The sequence below is a fragment of the Lutra lutra genome, chromosome 8, assembly GCF_902655055.1.
Source record: "Lutra lutra chromosome 8, mLutLut1.2, whole genome shotgun sequence".
Lineage (NCBI taxonomy): Eukaryota > Metazoa > Chordata > Mammalia > Carnivora > Mustelidae > Lutra > Lutra lutra.
The window spans coordinates 101,554,409-101,571,846 of NC_062285.1; the positions used below are offsets into that span (position 1 = coordinate 101,554,409).

Consider the following 17,438-nt stretch of genomic DNA (forward strand, 5'->3'; position numbering starts at 1 on the left):
TTTAGATAACTTCTAATTAAAGTGCCTTGTTTATAGGTTCATAGTTCCTATAATTGTTGTAACATATTAGTATATATTTCTAAAAACATTCATTCTAAATTCACATTTTGCATTTAAATGTGACAAACTTAACCAATCTCATTATTGTTACTTCTATTTGAAGAGAATACTGTTTTATAATCATAGGATTAAAAGTTTAATAAAATCACAATTACCTTGATATGATCCTACCATCAAATTGTACTTTATGAGAAAGCATATTTTCAGTTAGTGTAGAATGGGTTCTTATCCTGTTAAGAAATACATTTGTCAATAATGAGTTTAAAGTTTCCTATACTGGATATTGACATAAATGATAAAGTACAAAAGAGGTTATGTTGATATGTTGAAATATACAAAATGAAGATGAAGTTATAAACCTCTTTCTTTTTTAGAGTGCTAGCTAGCTAACTGAAGCAGACTCAGAGGGAAAAAACCCTGAGATATAGTGTATAATACCCACATAACTTTTGTGTTGGAATGTATAGTATCAAAGCGCTACACAAGTAAACAGCGCATTTGTAACGGGTCCTATTACAGTGCTACCAGGCAGCCACTTCTAGCCCTGTTCTCCTTTGCCCTCCTCCAATCATCTAATTTGCTTTTCTAGCCTTTTCCCATTAGAGGTGACTAAGGGACAAAGTTCTGCCAATAATCTTCAAGGGAAGACTTTCTTTTGTCCTGATAAAAGAGTGACAAAGGAATAGTTCTTGCCTGTGAACGTGGCAGGGATATGATGCTCAGAGCCACTGTAGCCATCAGGCACCCATGTCAGAAAGGCCAATAAGACCTTGAGGAAGACAGCCCAGAGCTGTGTCATCACTGAACCACTGAACTAAAACCAATGCTACCTCCAGGCAACTGGTTTTACAAGAAAACAAATCCCGACTTGTTTAAGTCACTATCACTCAAGTTTTCAGTCATGGGTAGCTGAAAACATGCCTTGCCAAAATAACAGAATGGTGGGAAAGGCATTAGATGAGGTTCTAGCCTCGAATAAGTCTAGCTATAAAGACCTCAGATGAGCTGTGTAATCTTTATGGCCTTCAGATGGCACTGAATGATCTCACAGAGATTGCCAGTCCTAAAATTCTGTTTAATAATATGAAGTAAAACCCAAATGTCCACACTTCAGCATCCTATTACTAGGAAACTCCTTTATAATAAGAAATCTGAAGAATTGCCAACGTATCTTTACTCTCCTTCCCAAATAATTTTATGGCACTCCAATAAAGCTGCAGGTATAATGAAACTGTAATAACGTAAATAGTAAGTAAGTGTGTGGGTCATTGGGATCTTGAAAAGCAATACCTCTAAAATCAAGGTCTCTGAAAAATAAGCAAGATACAGACAACGAGAGCCTGTGGACCAAAGGAGTCTGTGAACACAGAGGGGAACCATGAAAGACTTGTCTTCTCAATTCAATTTAATCCATAGTATTAATGTGTTTATTGAATACTACTAAATGCCTGAAAAAACTCTAAATGCCAAGAAAATAACAGCAATAATAACAGCTACCATTTATTAAGAACTCCCTAGACACTAGTCATTATTAAAATCACTTAAATGCACATTGGTTCATTCAATGCTTGCAGTAACTCCATGAAGTAAGTACTATTATCCCATCTTACAAATAAATTTTACAGAGTCATATAATTAGAGCATGACAAAGCCAGCCCAATCTTGCTCATAACCATTACGTTATATTGCTTCTCAAAGGTGAATAGAATTCAATTTAACAGTGATAGGTTGAAGTAATAGCTTCAAGGAGCCTACAGTCTCCTTGAAAAGATAAAAGAAGTAAATAAGACATTTATATTATAAATGGAAAGTTCTGTGTGAGTGTTTTAGGTATCCAGTAAGTAGTATCAAACACTTCTCTCTACCCCAGCTTTCAACCAATACAAGAATAAGAATCAGACAAGATAAAGACCAAAATACTAATTTTACTGCTCCTGGTGGGAATGCTAATTTGCAGCAACCACTTTGAAAAACTATTTGGCAGTATTTTTTAAAGCTGAACATATGCATACTAAATGATTCAGCGATTCTACTTCTAAGTATGTCCTGAGCAGAAATGAATACATGTGTTCACCAAAAAACATGCACCAAAGTTCATGGAAGCATCATTCTTCTTTTTTTTTTTTTCTTAAGATTTTATTTATTTATTTGACAGAGATCACAAGTAGGCAGAGAGATAGGCAGAGAGAGAGAGAGGAGGAAGCAGGCTCCCTGCCAAGCAGAGAGCCTGATGCGGGGCTCGATCCCAGGACCCTGGGATCATGACCTGAGCCGAAGGTAGAGGCTTTAATCCACTGAGCCACTCAGGTGCCCCTCATGGAAGCATCATTCTTAAAAGGCCAAATGTTCATCAACTTCTGTGAACAAACTGTTGTAGATTTATACCATGAAATACTGTACGGCAATGAGGATAAAAGACAAAGACAAATGATAGGGATAAACTCGTGAACATGTTGAAAGAAGTCAGATACCTAGCGTCCAAATTTTGTGATGTGATTTCAGTAAGTTTATAATAAGGCAGTTATCATCCATGCTATCAGGACAGAAGGGCTAAGCTGGTGTGGTAGAGGAAGTGGACAGTAAGTGGGAGGCAGCACAGGGAAGTCGTTGAGGTACTAGTAATGCTCTATTTCTTGATCCAGGGACTAGGTATGTGAGTATCATTAAGTGTGTGGACATTCCTATGCTGTACACTTAAAATGTGTACACTTTGTGAACATATATTTCATTTCAATAAAAGCTTACTTTAAAAGAGACATTTAGATGTGTTAGCTAAATGATAATCGTCTAGAGTTGTTCATATCCTACTCCTCAGAACATGTAAATACGTTACAATTACATGGTACAGTAAAAGGGACTTTGCATATGTAATTCAAGACCTTGAGATGAGGAGATTATCTGGAATTATCCAGCTGGATTCGAAGCAATTGCAAGGGTCTTTATGAGAAGAAAGCAGAGGGATATGTTGACTATAGAAGAAGAATGTCAGAGGGGTGCCCGGGTGGTTCAGTAGTTAAGTATCTGGCTTCGGCTCAGATCATGATCACAGAATCCTGGGATAGAGCCCTGTGATGGGCTCCCTGCTCAGTGGAGGGTCTGCTTCTCCCTCTGCCTGCCATTCCCCCTGCTTATGCTCTCTCTCTCTCTCACACTCTGTCTGACAAATAAATAAATAAAATCTTTAACCAAAAAAAAAAAAAAAAAAAAAAAATGAGGGGCTTAGTGAGAGTGGGTTTCCATTCACTGAGAAAGTTGAAGAAGTTGGACAACCAGTAATCAAATATGTTATAGAAGCGATTCAAGCTTTTGGTAGAAATTTGGCTCCAGTGACCTTTAAAGTCCCATCATCTCTGAAATGCCCCTGAGTCTCCCTCTGCTCATGCTTTTGCTCTCCCACTCCCTCTCAAATAAATAAATAAAATCTTAAAAAAAAAAAAAAAAGGATCAGAGTGATAAACCACAGCTGTTGCTGGGTTTGAACACGCAGGGAGGGGCCATGAGCCAAGGAATAAAAGAAGCCTCTAGAAGTTGAAAGAGGAAAGGAAATAGATTCTCCAGAAGGAATGCAGCCTCGTGAACACCTTGATTTTAGGCATCTGACCTCCAGAACTGTAAGAAAATAAATTTGTGTTGTTTTAAATATTGTTTGTGGTAATTTGTTACAGCAACCATAGGAAATTGATACATGATATCTTTGAATATTTAAAGATATGGAAATAGTCTTCTGGAAAACAAGAATGAGACAAAAAAAATAACGGTTCTAAGAACTTTTTGGCATTTACAGCAGTCTGAAAATATGAAAGAATTGCTGCAGAAACTGGTCAATTGTCTATGTCATTTAATGCTGAGGCTAGTCATCAACTGCCAGTGAAGTTGTTGAGACTGTAGGGGGACTGCACCCGAAAACTGTGAAAGTCCAAAGATTTTATGTTGCAAAATAAAAGGCAAAATAATAATAATAACTTGTAAGCAATAATAATTTTGAATACATGATTAGATTCAATACATATAATTGTCTCAGTTACTATATCTGTATTTTCACATACATTATCTCCTAGGTCGTAACTGTTATTCCTAAATTACTAATAAAAAAGCTGGAGGATAAAGTTTACCCTATGACTTAAAATGGCAAAACCGTAATCTGAACTCCAAAAACTCCACTTTCCTTTATATAGAAAAAAACAAAAACGAGCCAAAAAACTCTTTTCAGTTAGACATAAAAGTACATTTTTAAAAAATTCATTTATAACGTAGTATATCTTCATTTGATATAAGTAAAAGTTTCTTACTTGGTTTCATGTAGTGTTCTTTTCCTAAATCGAAGAGGCGCTGTCTTTGAATCTAGAAAGATAGGAGCGCTTTCTGGTCTCTCAGTGGGTAGGTTTTGTTCAGGATCACTGATTACAGCCCTATATAGGAGAACACAAAATCTGAGAACTCAGTATGATAATGCACTACTCTAGCATTCACATATTTATAGGCAACTGGAAAAGCTCATCTACAGATACAAATTCACACTACTGTCAGAATTATACATTTTCCAGATACTGAATGAATACATTTAATAATTAAAAAATACTGGCCACAAAAAAGTGAATATTCCTATCAAAATCTTTTTCCATAAGTGTTATCTAAAGATAGATTGAAATTTTTGAGAGAACTCTGAGCTCCATGTCTCTCTCTTATTATTCTTTAAACAAATAGACACGGTGCTGGTGACTCCTGAATGAATACATGAAGCAAAGTAAGTAAGCAGCCATATGGATTTCTGGGGGGGAAGCATTCCAAGCAGTGGGGGAAATATATGCAGAACACCTAACACAGGAGTGAACCTGGATGTTCCAGAACAGGAAGGGAGCTGAATGTCTGGAGCAGAACAGACAAGGAGAGAAGTAGGAAAAGTAGTCCAAGTTCTAATAGTGGATAGATGATGTAGGGCTTGGGTAAGCTATATTATTGACCATAATTTTTAGCACTCCTGATCCACATCCTTGCCATGGCCTCATTATAGGTGTGCAGTACCAACTTCCCATACTCTCGCATTGAGCTTAGCCATTTGACTTGCTTTGCCCAATTATATATAGCTGGATGGCTCTACTGATGGCAACTAGACTAACTCATGTAAGTGTGGGTTGGCTGGGGATCTTCTCATCTAGCATAATCTTGACTAAGTGGCCCAGCTGCAGTTGCAAAGTCATGTTCTTCTTTAGGTCAGTGGGGTAACCAAGCTGTGTTCTTCTCACAAATATGGCAAAAGCTCAAAAGGTAAGTGGAAACACATAAGGCTTCTTAAGGCCTATGCTCAGAACAGAGACCACTGCTTTGTTCATACATAACTGGCCAAATTAAAAAGCAAGAGCCAATTGACTAAGCCTAGCCTGGACAGTTGATCTGAAGATACACGAGTTCTATTTATTCACTGTAGTTTTAAGCTACTAGGTTTTGTCATAATACATAACCAATGCACAGATTTTACTCTAAGATGGGAAATTACTGAAGGGTTTGATCTGCCTCACTTTTTAATAGACGTACTCTAGCCACTGGGTTAAGAATAGAGCAATGAAGGGCAAGTGCAAACACAATGAGTCCAGTTAGAAAGTGACTGAAATAATTCAGGAGAAAGAAGATGATGTTGTGAACAGGGATGATGGCAGCAGAAGGAGTAAATTTATTTTGATGGTAGAACTGAGAGTGACTGCTGAAAACTGAATATGGGATTTGAGAAAAAGAGAGGCATCAAAAGCATCACCAAGATTTTAGGTCTGAAAAACCTAAAGAATGGAGCTACGTTGGAGGAAAATCAAAGAGGATTTGGTCTGGGGGAAGGAGTGAAAGAACTTCCAGGAGCCCAGATTGGCAAACATGGTGTTGGTACCTCAGATCAAGGAAGCGTCAATGTATGAATGCTTTTTTTTTTTTTTAAAGATTTTCTTTATTTATTTGACAGACAGAGATCACAAGTAGGCGGAGAGGCAGGCAGAGAGAGAGGAGGAAGCAGGCTCCCTGCTGAACTGAGAGCCCGATGTGGGGCTGGATCCCAGGACCCTGGGATCATGACCTGAGTCAAAGGCAGAGGCTTTAACCCACTGAGCCACCCAGGTGCCCCTGAATGCTTTTTAAAGGCATGATACTAGATGAGATCACTTAGAAAGTCAATGTAGAAAAGTCTAAGAATGGAGCCCAGTGTAATCCCATGTAATGAAAAGGAACCAGGAGCAGAGATTAAGAACCAGAAGGAGGAAAACCAGCTAAGTGTTGTGTGTAGGAAGCCAATGGGAAAGAAGAAAGTACTTCAAAGAGGAGAAAGTTTTCAATAAGAGAGTGAGATACTGCTGATGGGTCAAGTAAATGAGAACGGAGAAATCACCATTAGTTGGGCAACGTGGATGCCACGATGAGTTATCTTATAAGGACATACTGCAGTGGCACGGTGAGGGTAAAAACATCAACAAAATGAGTTCAAGGGATAACGGAAGAGGAACATTAAAGATTGTAAGTATAATTAATTATTTCAAGACAGTTGCTGAAAAACATGCATGTAGAATACCTTTCTGCCACCTAAATAATTTTTTTCAAAGCTAACCATAAGTCTTACTTCTTCCTTGAAGACTTTCTAGACTATTTCAGCCTTTCTCTGAAATCCTACAATATTTACATATTATCATGCAATTTTTAGCACAGCAGGTAATTATCCTTTTCCCAGCTTCCTAAGAGTTATGAGACTTCAGATTGAGTTTTAAATTTTTAACAGTCCCACAGTTCCCAAACTGTGTACCACATCACTCCAGGGTGCCACAGGGAACTCACAGGGACTATGTGGGATATTTTTAATTTTTGAGGGCAATACAGTGACACATGATATTTGTTGGAGACTACATAACTATTAGCTTAAAGTAATTCACAGTTTCACCAAGATATCATGCTACACTCTTTCAGTGAGGTCAAACGTTTGCTGGGCTGGTTTTTCTACAGTTGCCATGATGAACAGCAAGTGCCATGTGGAATTGAAAGTGAAGTGACAGCATCCTCAACAATTCTAAGGTTGGAGACATCGTGCCATGCACCAGAAGGTGCATACAAGAAATTGTGGCTATTTAAGAATGAAGTAAAAATATTTTTCTTTTACTCTAGGCATATTATTTTTTTTGAAATGGCCATTAAGTTGTCATGAAGTAAATACTTAAGTTATTTAGAGAAAAATACTTAACAAAGACAACTGTTGGGTCTTTCTACTGGCCGAGGACTGCTGTAAAAACCCATCACTAAAACATTGTGAGTGTAGTGAATGGAGAACGTGTGGGAACCTTGGAGTTAGCCACCTGTTGGTTGACTAAAGATAAAAAAAATTTTAATGAAAACTTTCTGAATGGTTTCTTTCACTCATTACTACTAACTCTCACCTAGATAAGTGGTCTATCATCACTTGCTCTGCCACAGTCTGTTTCTTCCTCTCTGCAGCCACCATTTCCTGAGAAGAGAAAATTTTAAAAATTTCATTATCCGTAAAACAGAACAACACTGTAGTTAACACAAGGACCCTAAAATATACGTTAAATTTCCAACTTTCTTCTTAAATAGAGATTACTATATCCATCATTAATAAAAAAAAATTCCAATTATTTAATCTGAAAATACGATGATTTATTTCCTAAAAATAATGCAATTCAATTTCGGTAGAAATCATCAGAGAGTTCCATGCACTGCCTCTGAATTTCACGAAGCCGGAACAGAAGAGGAGGAGACTATGATATCCCCTCCCTGACAGATGCCTTGTAAGAGGCACTTTTACGTGCTCCAAGAAGAATACGAACATTGACAAAAAAAGAGTTTACTCTAAAACTGTTCATAGGAGAGGAAGTGAAAATTAAATTGGAATCCTTCAACCCTTTATCAAAAACTAAAAATAAAAATCTTTCAACAGCCTCCCATCATTAAAAGGATAATATTTTCTATGCATAATATCCATTGATCAACTTTTCTCAATTACTGGTTTGATTAAATTATCTTCACACTGGTTTTTGCTTTTCCAACTCATTTGAAAATACTTTTACTACATTTTAGGTTATATCAAATTGAAAAATTAGTAATCATTTAATTCCAATTAGATCATAATGTAACTATATTTACTAAAATGTTTCTTTTGAAGAGTAAATAAAAGATGTTAAAAAATTAAATGGTCAAAATAAAGCTTGCTCTGTTTTTACACTGTAAATTACTGTCCTCTCCATTGATCACTCCAGTAAATGAAATCAAGTACAATAATGTAGCGTATGAGAGAGGCTTTGTAACTCTATTCAAAATGGACACAACATTCAAGTAAGAATGACTAAAGGCGTATCATAGAAACTCCTAAGAAACCTGGAAATTTGGGTGCAATTATTTAAACATTAGTCTATAATTGAATTTGGCTTTTCTGGGGGTGGGGGTGGTTAGCAGAAATTAAGACACAGTTTACACATCCAAACATGCCCCATATAAATATAGTTAATTTAACATATAACTCCATCTGATGTTGTCTAAGCTCATGACACTTTATAACGATTTTTGTTTAGTAATAAATTTAAAACAGCAATTAAAAAGTTAAAAAGCACATGGTAACTTACAAGCACAGCAAAGTGTGTTTTATGTCTAAGAGTGATGAAGGTGAACACTGACTAAACTATGAAATTATATATAGAAAAGTTCAGCCAGAACATAGATGTAAAACCCAGAAGCTAGCAGAAGAGGTGAGATTAATGAATAGAGAGCCCATGCAGAAAGCCCACCTTAAGTGTTGACATTTATAGTGGTTTACTGCAGGAAAGGTTAGACCCACCCTCAGGAACATTGATTTTGAGGTCTGTGTAAACATAAAGCAGATTAGAAACAGAAGTCACACTAACACAAAGAATCTAATAATGTTGAAAAAAGACAACAAACTAGAAGAGATAGATATGAAAACCAAAGTTTCACTACTTCTGGTGTTCAATTAAGTAGTTAAAAATTAAAGTAAAAAGTTTCCACCTAGAATTTAAAAATTAATCAGTACTAATTTCAAATGCATTGAAAGTTTACTCACATAAACATGTCCTTGAGGAAAAAAAAAAGATAAATATGTGCTACCACAATAAAGTAAAATATTTGATGCTGAATTTAGTGAATTAAAGTGATCGTAAGTACAAGAAATCCACTAACACCCAGATGGCTTTGGATGACACCAAGAAGATTACCCAATGGGTCTTAAGTATCAATAACATCCATTTCAAGTATAACTTCAGGAACATAACAAAATAAGCCTTATTTGGGAGACTATTTTGCCTTATAAAGTAGCTTTTAAAATTTTAGTATAATCCTGGTAATATTCCTTATTCTATTAAACTTAAATATCTAAATAATAATAGACATAGAAAACAATGTTTATTTTGTTTCAGTACAAAAACTAGAACAAATTAGCAACTTGAGTTATCCACAGAAAACCAGTCTATGATCCAGACACTGACTACACAGTGCTGTCAACTGAGAACATATTAATTCTGGATGACTGTAATCCAAATAAAATGTATACTGACTTTCCTCTCGGTGATATTGATAATATAGCCATCTAAAACCATAATGCTTTATTATTATTGGCTATCTAAACCAGGGTTTCCCAACTTTTGAACCACTATACACTGGCATTTCAATAATCCATTACAAATATGTCTAAGATCGTAATCATCTGGGGATGTCTGGGGTGAGCAGTGGACTCCAACTTGAAGGAGCTTGGTCTGATTGCTCCAGGATGCTATAGAAATGTAATTATCTATTTGTATCAGATCTGGCCTAAGTGATACTCATCCAAAAATCTAGTTGATTTTGTAAAATACACAATTTAAAGTTAATATTAAGAATCTAGAGTTTTGCTTTCCTTTTTCTAAGAAAAAAAAAATACTTTATTCTTCCCCTTTTCCTTAATTTGCTGAAGTTTCCCTAGTTTTATTAGCTTATCACTTTTAAAAAATAACTAGGTTACTTTAGGGGTAGGGGTGATGTTAAATAAACCCACTGACAAAAATAGCAGCCAATTAACATTTAATAGTATAAACTAAATTTTTACAAACTCTTAAAGATTCAAGACTATTTCTCCACAGTCAATATACCAAACATCAACCTTTGGAAAAATGAGGACTCAATTTACACATTAGTGAACATCCACCGCAGTCCAAATTCAATTGTTGCAATTATTTATTCAATTTAAGTCTGCAAAATCTTGGAGGGTAAATTATCTTAATGGCTTAACAAGTAAGGAAAGATCCGGTTAACTTACAGCATCAGATTTTTTCATACAACTTTGTGCATTGTAAGGGATGTCTGCATAACCCTGTTGTAAGAGGGCTTTCCTATCCAGAGTGGTAAGACCACCCACGATGGATTCTTCACCTTGTACACACTGTAAGTGAAAGCAACAAATGCATTCTTGAGAGTTTATACTTAGTTCACATATTTAGCATATTTGTTTTTAACAAAAGAGGGTATTGAATAACCTCTGAACACATCAGTAGTTATTTGTGTACAACAATGTATACATAACAATACATAACACCTAACAAGTTATCTGTGTATAACAGTACAGGCTCTCATAATCAGATTGTCTATTTGAATGCAGTTCTTCCACCTTCTAGCTAATGACCGCACTATGCCTCAGTTTACCCATGATAATGGGAATTAAAAGGGGAATTAATAATAGTAACTACTTCACACACACACACACACAAACACACAGATGAAATGTCCAACACTTATAAAAGTATCTGACATATAATAAGCATCAGATAAAAGGTAGCAACAATCATAACTATTATTGCCCATTTGAGTCTTTGTAAAGTTAATAAAAATGGGCATGTTCACTCCTTTGTAAAATGAAATTCAGAAGTACTAAGAGATGGATGTATCCTTTGAGGTAAAGGATCCTTTGAGATCCTAAAGATAAACACAAAAATTTTCTCTGAATATAAGGTGTACTTATATTCTTTTAACAACAACAACAAAAATGCCCTGGCAGGATAGCAACTGCTAAAAACTTAATGGATTTCAAGAGTTTTTCCTCCAGGGTTTATTCTTACTTTAGAGCTTTCTTAAAAGGTCACATTCCATATTCATACTCTACTCTGTCTTCGTGACCTTTGATTGTTACATGAAATCTTATTATACATTTGTTTATGAATTGTTGCCTGCCTCTACTGCTATACGCTCCATGAGGGAGGGAACCTTGTCTATCAATTTTATTTCAAAATCCCTGATCTCAGAACAGGACCACACATAGTGAGCACTAGATAAATACTTATTCAACAAGCGAATAATGCATCTTATATAAGTTTTAACTATTGAGGGGCACCTGGGTGGCTCAGTTGGTTAAGGGTCTGCCTTTGACCCAGGTTATGATCCCAGAGTCCTGGGATCAAGCCCCACTTCGGGCTCCCTGCCCAACAGGGAGCCTGCTTCTCTCTGTCCCGCTCACTCTGCTTGTGCTCTCTCACTGTCTCTGTCAAATAAATAAATAAAATCTTTTTTTTAAAAAAGTATTAACTATTGGGAAATCAGTTTATGAGGATACTTTATAATTTTATTTATTTACCTCCTACTATATTTTTTCCTGAATAGTTTTTTTATTTTAACAGTCACCAAAAAATGTTTAGCATTATATGAGGTAAATTAAACAGATTAAATTAACAGATATGTTTAAGTACAAGCAAAGGTCTGCACTATGTTCTGGTTGGAAGATGCTTTCAAAAGATTTTTATTTTGTTTCAGGTTGTTTTTATCCTTTTACAAAAGGAAAACAATGACATTTCCACTCAGTATGTCAGATTTAACCTCCCCAACTGAGACTTCCCTGTGGTCTCCCCGACACTTCCAATTTCTCAGGCCAAAAACCTTAGAGTCCTCCTCCATCATCCCTTTCTCCTAAGCCTACAACCAATCCATCAGCAAATATTCTCAGCAAATACTCTCAAATATTCAAAATCTTTCCAGAGTCTGGCTTCTCATCATGACCACTTCTTATCCAAGTCTGCTGCCTGGGTCCAAGCCATCATCTTCATTCTTCACGTGGATTATGGTGACAGCCTCCTCAAACATCTTTCTGCTTCCAACTTCATCCTATTCTCTGTAAAACCCATCCTCAATGTAGCAAAGTAGCTTTCTGACTCAGAGTAAAGGGCAAGGTCCTCATGTTGTCTACAAGGCCTTGCAGATCTGCCTCCCAGCACCACTCTTAACTCTCTCTCCATCTCTCCCTTGCTCTTCCTCCTCTGACCGCACTGTCTTCCTTGGTATTTCCTAAATACTCCATGCCCCCTCTACTTCATGACACTTAGAGTTTATCCTGAGTGGCTTGTGCATTACCCTTTTCAGATGTGAGCTTAGATGTTACCTAACGGTAAAGATTTTTCCAGGTGAACCTGTACAAATTGCAATCCCAACTTAAGCCCTGGTCTTCCTAGCGCCCTTCCATCCATAGCATTTATCACCACCTGTCAGACTAAATGGTTTGTTTGACTGATTCATTCATTCATTCATTTTTTTCTCACTAAGTCCTTCCATTATGATATATACTCTGTGAGGCAAAAATATTTGCCTGTTTTATTCACTGACTTAGTATTTTCTATAAAATTAAAGTTTCATGATTTTTATGTTTTATTTAAAGATGTTTCATTATTTAAAATATAAATTTACATTTTAGGTAAGAATTTGACAACAAGAGATTCATTGGCTTTTTATACTAAATGGAAGGAAAACTCAACAAAGGAAATTTGCCATTCAGACAAGTGAGGGGAACTTTTACTTTACAGTTTGATTGATTATCTGTTGAGTGATATATCAGCTTGACTAGTTGGGGGCTACGGCCTTTGGTTATTGTCCTAGATCCTAAATATTTTTAACTTCAGCTTTTTAATTACTAAAAGGAATCAATTTTCCTGTTGTTCCCTGCTTTGTAGAGGGTCTTACATTTTTGATATAAGGGAGCAATTCTATTTCCAATGATTACTATTCTAGTATTAACTAATGTAATTGTAATAGGATTTACTAATAGCCCACTTATATAGCAGTTTTGATTTTCATATGGTATATATCTAAAAAGACATCAAATAAGTTGCTTGAACCACTTAAGTACAAAATTATTATGTATGGAAACCAGGGCTGTTTTGTAAAGCTATCAAGACATATGAAGTAATAATTACATACGTTTTAAAATCTACATATGTAGATATTAAAAACCAAAGTAAAACATAATTTTTCCAGAAGAAAACATGAATATGCTGGCTTCTATAAAACCCTTTATTCATACAATAAAGTAGTCACCAATCATATAGCAAGCTTCACAAGCAATATTTTTCCTCCCTTAACCAAAAACAAATACTTTCATTTGAAACTATGTTCAAGGAAAACAGTTTTACTTTAAAAAAAAAAAAAAAAGCGCCTGGGTGGCTCAGTCAGTTAATCATCCAGCACTTGATTCCCAGCTGGGTCATGATCTCACGATTGTGAGATCAAGCCTCTCATCTTGCCCCTCACTGAATGCGGAACATACTTCAGATTCTCTCTCTGTCTCTACCTCTGCCCCACCATCTGCCCACCAATCTCTCCCCTCTCCCCGCCCCTCACCTGTGTGTGCATGCGTGTGCACACATGCACCCTCTCACTTAAAAAAAAAATACTTTAAACCATTTTGCGGAAGCAAATAAAACATGAGCTTATAGAAATCTTTGTTCTATTTTTCCCAACATTATTACAGTGACTTAAATATCACATGATGGATCCTACAGCTATCTGGCCAAATGCTAAAGGGCTATGAAATTATCCTGCCTAATATTACAGACATCAGATTATTATACTTGTGTGCATCTGTTGGGATCTGGGAAATCTGTCTTAACATAAAAGAGACCAAATAATCCCATAACTTTTGTTACTCCTTCCATTGAACACCATGTGATAGAGTTAGTTCATACATGTATTAAATAAAATAGCTCATATGCCATACCTACTTATAAATTAATCAGTTCTTTTTACCTATTAAAAAAAAGTTAAGTAAATACAACCAGCAAACTTCCCTGAAAATACATTATTCTTATAAAAAAATTCATTAAATAAAGAATTATATTCAACTCTTTTCCCCCTTTATGACCAGTGGTATCACAAAATATGTTTCCAAACCTTTCACTCTATAATTCAAGGTTGACCTTTTCTATATGCTTATGAAAAGCCATTAAATTTATTATAGTGAGTTTGCTCTTATATTCATGATGAATTTACACCTAATTAACATTAAGTAAAAGCATAATTTTAGCAATTCATGTTAAAAAATATCTCTCAACAAGAGCCAGAAGACAATCATGGAGTGACAACAGTTTTGGAATAAAACAGGGTCACTGAAACATCTGAAATCACTTTTCTACTTTAAAATTTAGACTGTGAGGCAAACAGAGTTCAAGATAGCTACATGAAAAACAGCTTTTTAATACTGCCTTATTTTCAATCCCAAGTCAAATGGAAAACTCCTTACACAGAGAAGATGACTAGGTCATATGGCTAGAGTTTTCACATTTGAAAATGATAATAATAAACTTTTAGAGTTGTTAAGAATAAACTAGTTAGGGTGCCTGGGTGGCTTAGCCACTTAAGTGTCTGCCTTTGGTTCAGGTCATGATCCCAGAGTCCCAGGATCCAGTCCCGAGAATCCGGGCTCCTTGCTCAGCGGGCAGCCTGTTTCTCCCTCTGCCTGCTGCTCCCCCAGCTTGTGCTCTCTCTCACTTTCTCTCTCTTTGACAAATAAATAAATAAAATCTTTAAAAAAAAAAAAAAAAGAAGAAGAAGAAACTAGTTAATGCAAGCAGAATATTTAAAATAATAGTCCCTGGCACACAGAAATAAATGATAGCCACTATACTTACTATGACTAACAGTAAAACATACAAGACAAAAAGATTTCTATAATACATATAATTTTTTAAAATTTCATCAGAACTTGGGGCACCTGGGTGGCTCAGTGGGTTAAAGCCTCTGTCCTTCAGCTCAGGTCATGATCCCAGGGTCCTGGGATCGAACCCTGCATTGGGCTCTCTGCTCAGCCGGGAGCCTGCTTCCCTTCCTCTCTCTCTGCCTGCCTCTCTGCCTACTTGTGATCTCTGTCTGTCAAATAAGTAAATTTAAAAATCTTTAAAAAAATTTTAAAAATAAAATAAAATTTCATCAGAACTTTATAAAGTCTCATACATTACCTTGTCATCTATCTTTTTTCTTGGAGATTGTTGTGTGATCTTTGATTTTGTCTTTTCTGCATTTCTCTGACTATACTGTTTATATCCCTCTTTCATTTCAGTTTCATATTGCTGATATTTTAGTTTATATTTGCTTGTTGGTGCTGGCAAGTTTTCAGGTATTATGTCTTGCTCCTAGATATAAAAATAAAAAGTAATTTATCTCTCAGAAAAATCAAAATAATTATTAATTTTCCTTATTAACATTTAATAGGCTTATCATTTATCTTAACATGTATGCCTAAGAAATAAATCATTATGATCTATGTGCTAAACAGAAGTGATATTTATTTATTTTCTTTTTAATTTATTCGACTGAGAGAGAGAGCATAAGCAGGGGGAACAGCAGAGTGAGAGGGAGAAACAGGCTCCCCACTGAGCAGGGAAATATCTGTACTTTCCACTCAATTTTGCTATGAACCTAAAACCATTCTAAAAAGTAGTTCGTTTAAAAAAGAAAGAAAGAAAGAAAGAAAGAAAGACAGGATACAAAGATATGTAGCTTTAAAAAAAAAAGATTTTATTGATTTGAGACAGAGCAAGCATGCGCACGAGTCAGGGGGAAGGGTAGAGGGAGAGGGAAAGCAGGCTCCCTGCTCAGCAGGAAGCACTATGCAGGGCTCAATCCCAGGACCCCAGGATCTTGACTTATACCCAAGGCAGAGGCTTAACTGACTGAGTCACCAGACACCCCCAGAGGTGATATTTAAAACATTTAGCTGGTATAGCATCACTGAGCAATCAAAGCAGATGGAATTGCTCAGAATGGGCAGTGGCCTTAAAAAGCAGGAAGCCTGCACCTGGTTTCCCTACTAAAGATCAGTCCTCATTCTAAAATAATTTGGGAAGACAAAAATTAACTTTTCTTTCTTAAGAGTTTTAGATAAGCCTTCTATTCCTGCCCCAGAAAAACTCCACTGATAAGCATTTCTTCCAGAACACTTAAGGAATTAGAGATCAAGAACACTAAGTGCTGGTGGTCATTTGTAAAATTTCAGATATATCACATTCTGGTAGTATTTGGTTCCCTACCAAATTCCCATGGGAGTAAGATAACAGAGCCAGTGTATAAGTGAAATCTAAAAAGAGTACTGAGCGAACGCAATGACATATATATTGGCCCAAAGGGGGATAGCCACACTAAAGGAGGATGAAGCCAGCATGCCCCTTGAAAACTGTTGATAATATCCAAGCCCAACCTAGAGAAAGAGAAAACGAAGTTTCAGGGTGAAAACTGTAGCATGATACAGACTAGGGTACTACTGGTGCAATTTATCCAAAATGAGGCCAAGGAGAGCATGAATAGAACCAGCTAAGGGTGCCTGGGTGGTTCAGTTGGTTAAGCCTCTGAATCTTGATTTCCACTCAGGTCATGATCTCAGGGTCTTGAGATCAAGCCCCGCATCAGGCTCTCTGCTAGGCGTGAAGCCTGCTTAGGAGTCTCTCTCCCTCTCCCTCTGCCCCGCCCTTGCACCCCGTACACACACACTTTCTGTCTCTCAAAAAAAAAAAAAAAAAAAAACACACACACACACCCGTTTAAAAAAATAGAACCAGCTATAGGAGAAAGACCAACAAAGACAGAAAAGCAAGCCCTCCTCGTAGAATACTGAACAGAACTTGTGTTCATAACACAAAGTAAAACACTAAATATTTTTTGAAGTGTAAATATTGTCCCAAGGAGATAGTTTGGAATAAGTATAGTTACTTATAGTTACTCCATAGCATACCAGTAGCCCAAAGTATAAGTTAATTTCCAGAGACAAATCTTATGAGCCATTAAATTTATTATGGTGAGTTTGCTCCTATATTCATGATGAATTTACACCCAATTAGCATTAAATAAAAGCATAACTTTAGCAATTCATGATGTTAAAAAAAATTTCTCAACAAGAGCCAGAAGACAATCACGGAGTGATGACAGTTTTGGAATAAAACAGGGTCACTGAAACATCTGAAATCACTTTTCTACTTTAAAATTTAGACTGTGAGGCAAAAAGAGTTCAAAAAACTACATCAATAACAGCTAAAATCAAAAGACAAAATCAAGCAAGATCTGATCTAATAATCTACCATATTTCTTAAATTCCTGGATTTCCTATT

General features: G+C 36.1%; 1 protein-coding gene across 11 annotated transcripts in view; it reads right to left on the reverse strand.

The window, feature by feature from the left end:
• The window catches only part of CAPS2 (calcyphosine 2), a 48,641-nt gene that overhangs the window by 21,995 nt on the left and 9,208 nt on the right, over positions 1 to 17,438 (reverse strand). For all 11 annotated transcript variants that reach the window (XM_047742917.1, XM_047742924.1, XM_047742919.1 and 8 more), the window contains 5 exons: positions 15,297 to 15,470; positions 10,346 to 10,468; positions 7,461 to 7,528; positions 4,350 to 4,469; positions 216 to 290 (listed from right to left, as the gene is read on the reverse strand). In XM_047742917.1, coding sequence (XP_047598873.1) covers positions 216 to 290; positions 4,350 to 4,469; positions 7,461 to 7,528; positions 10,346 to 10,468; positions 15,297 to 15,470 — 560 coding nt within the window. The remainder of the gene's footprint in view (positions 1 to 215; positions 291 to 4,349; positions 4,470 to 7,460; positions 7,529 to 10,345; positions 10,469 to 15,296; positions 15,471 to 17,438) is intronic.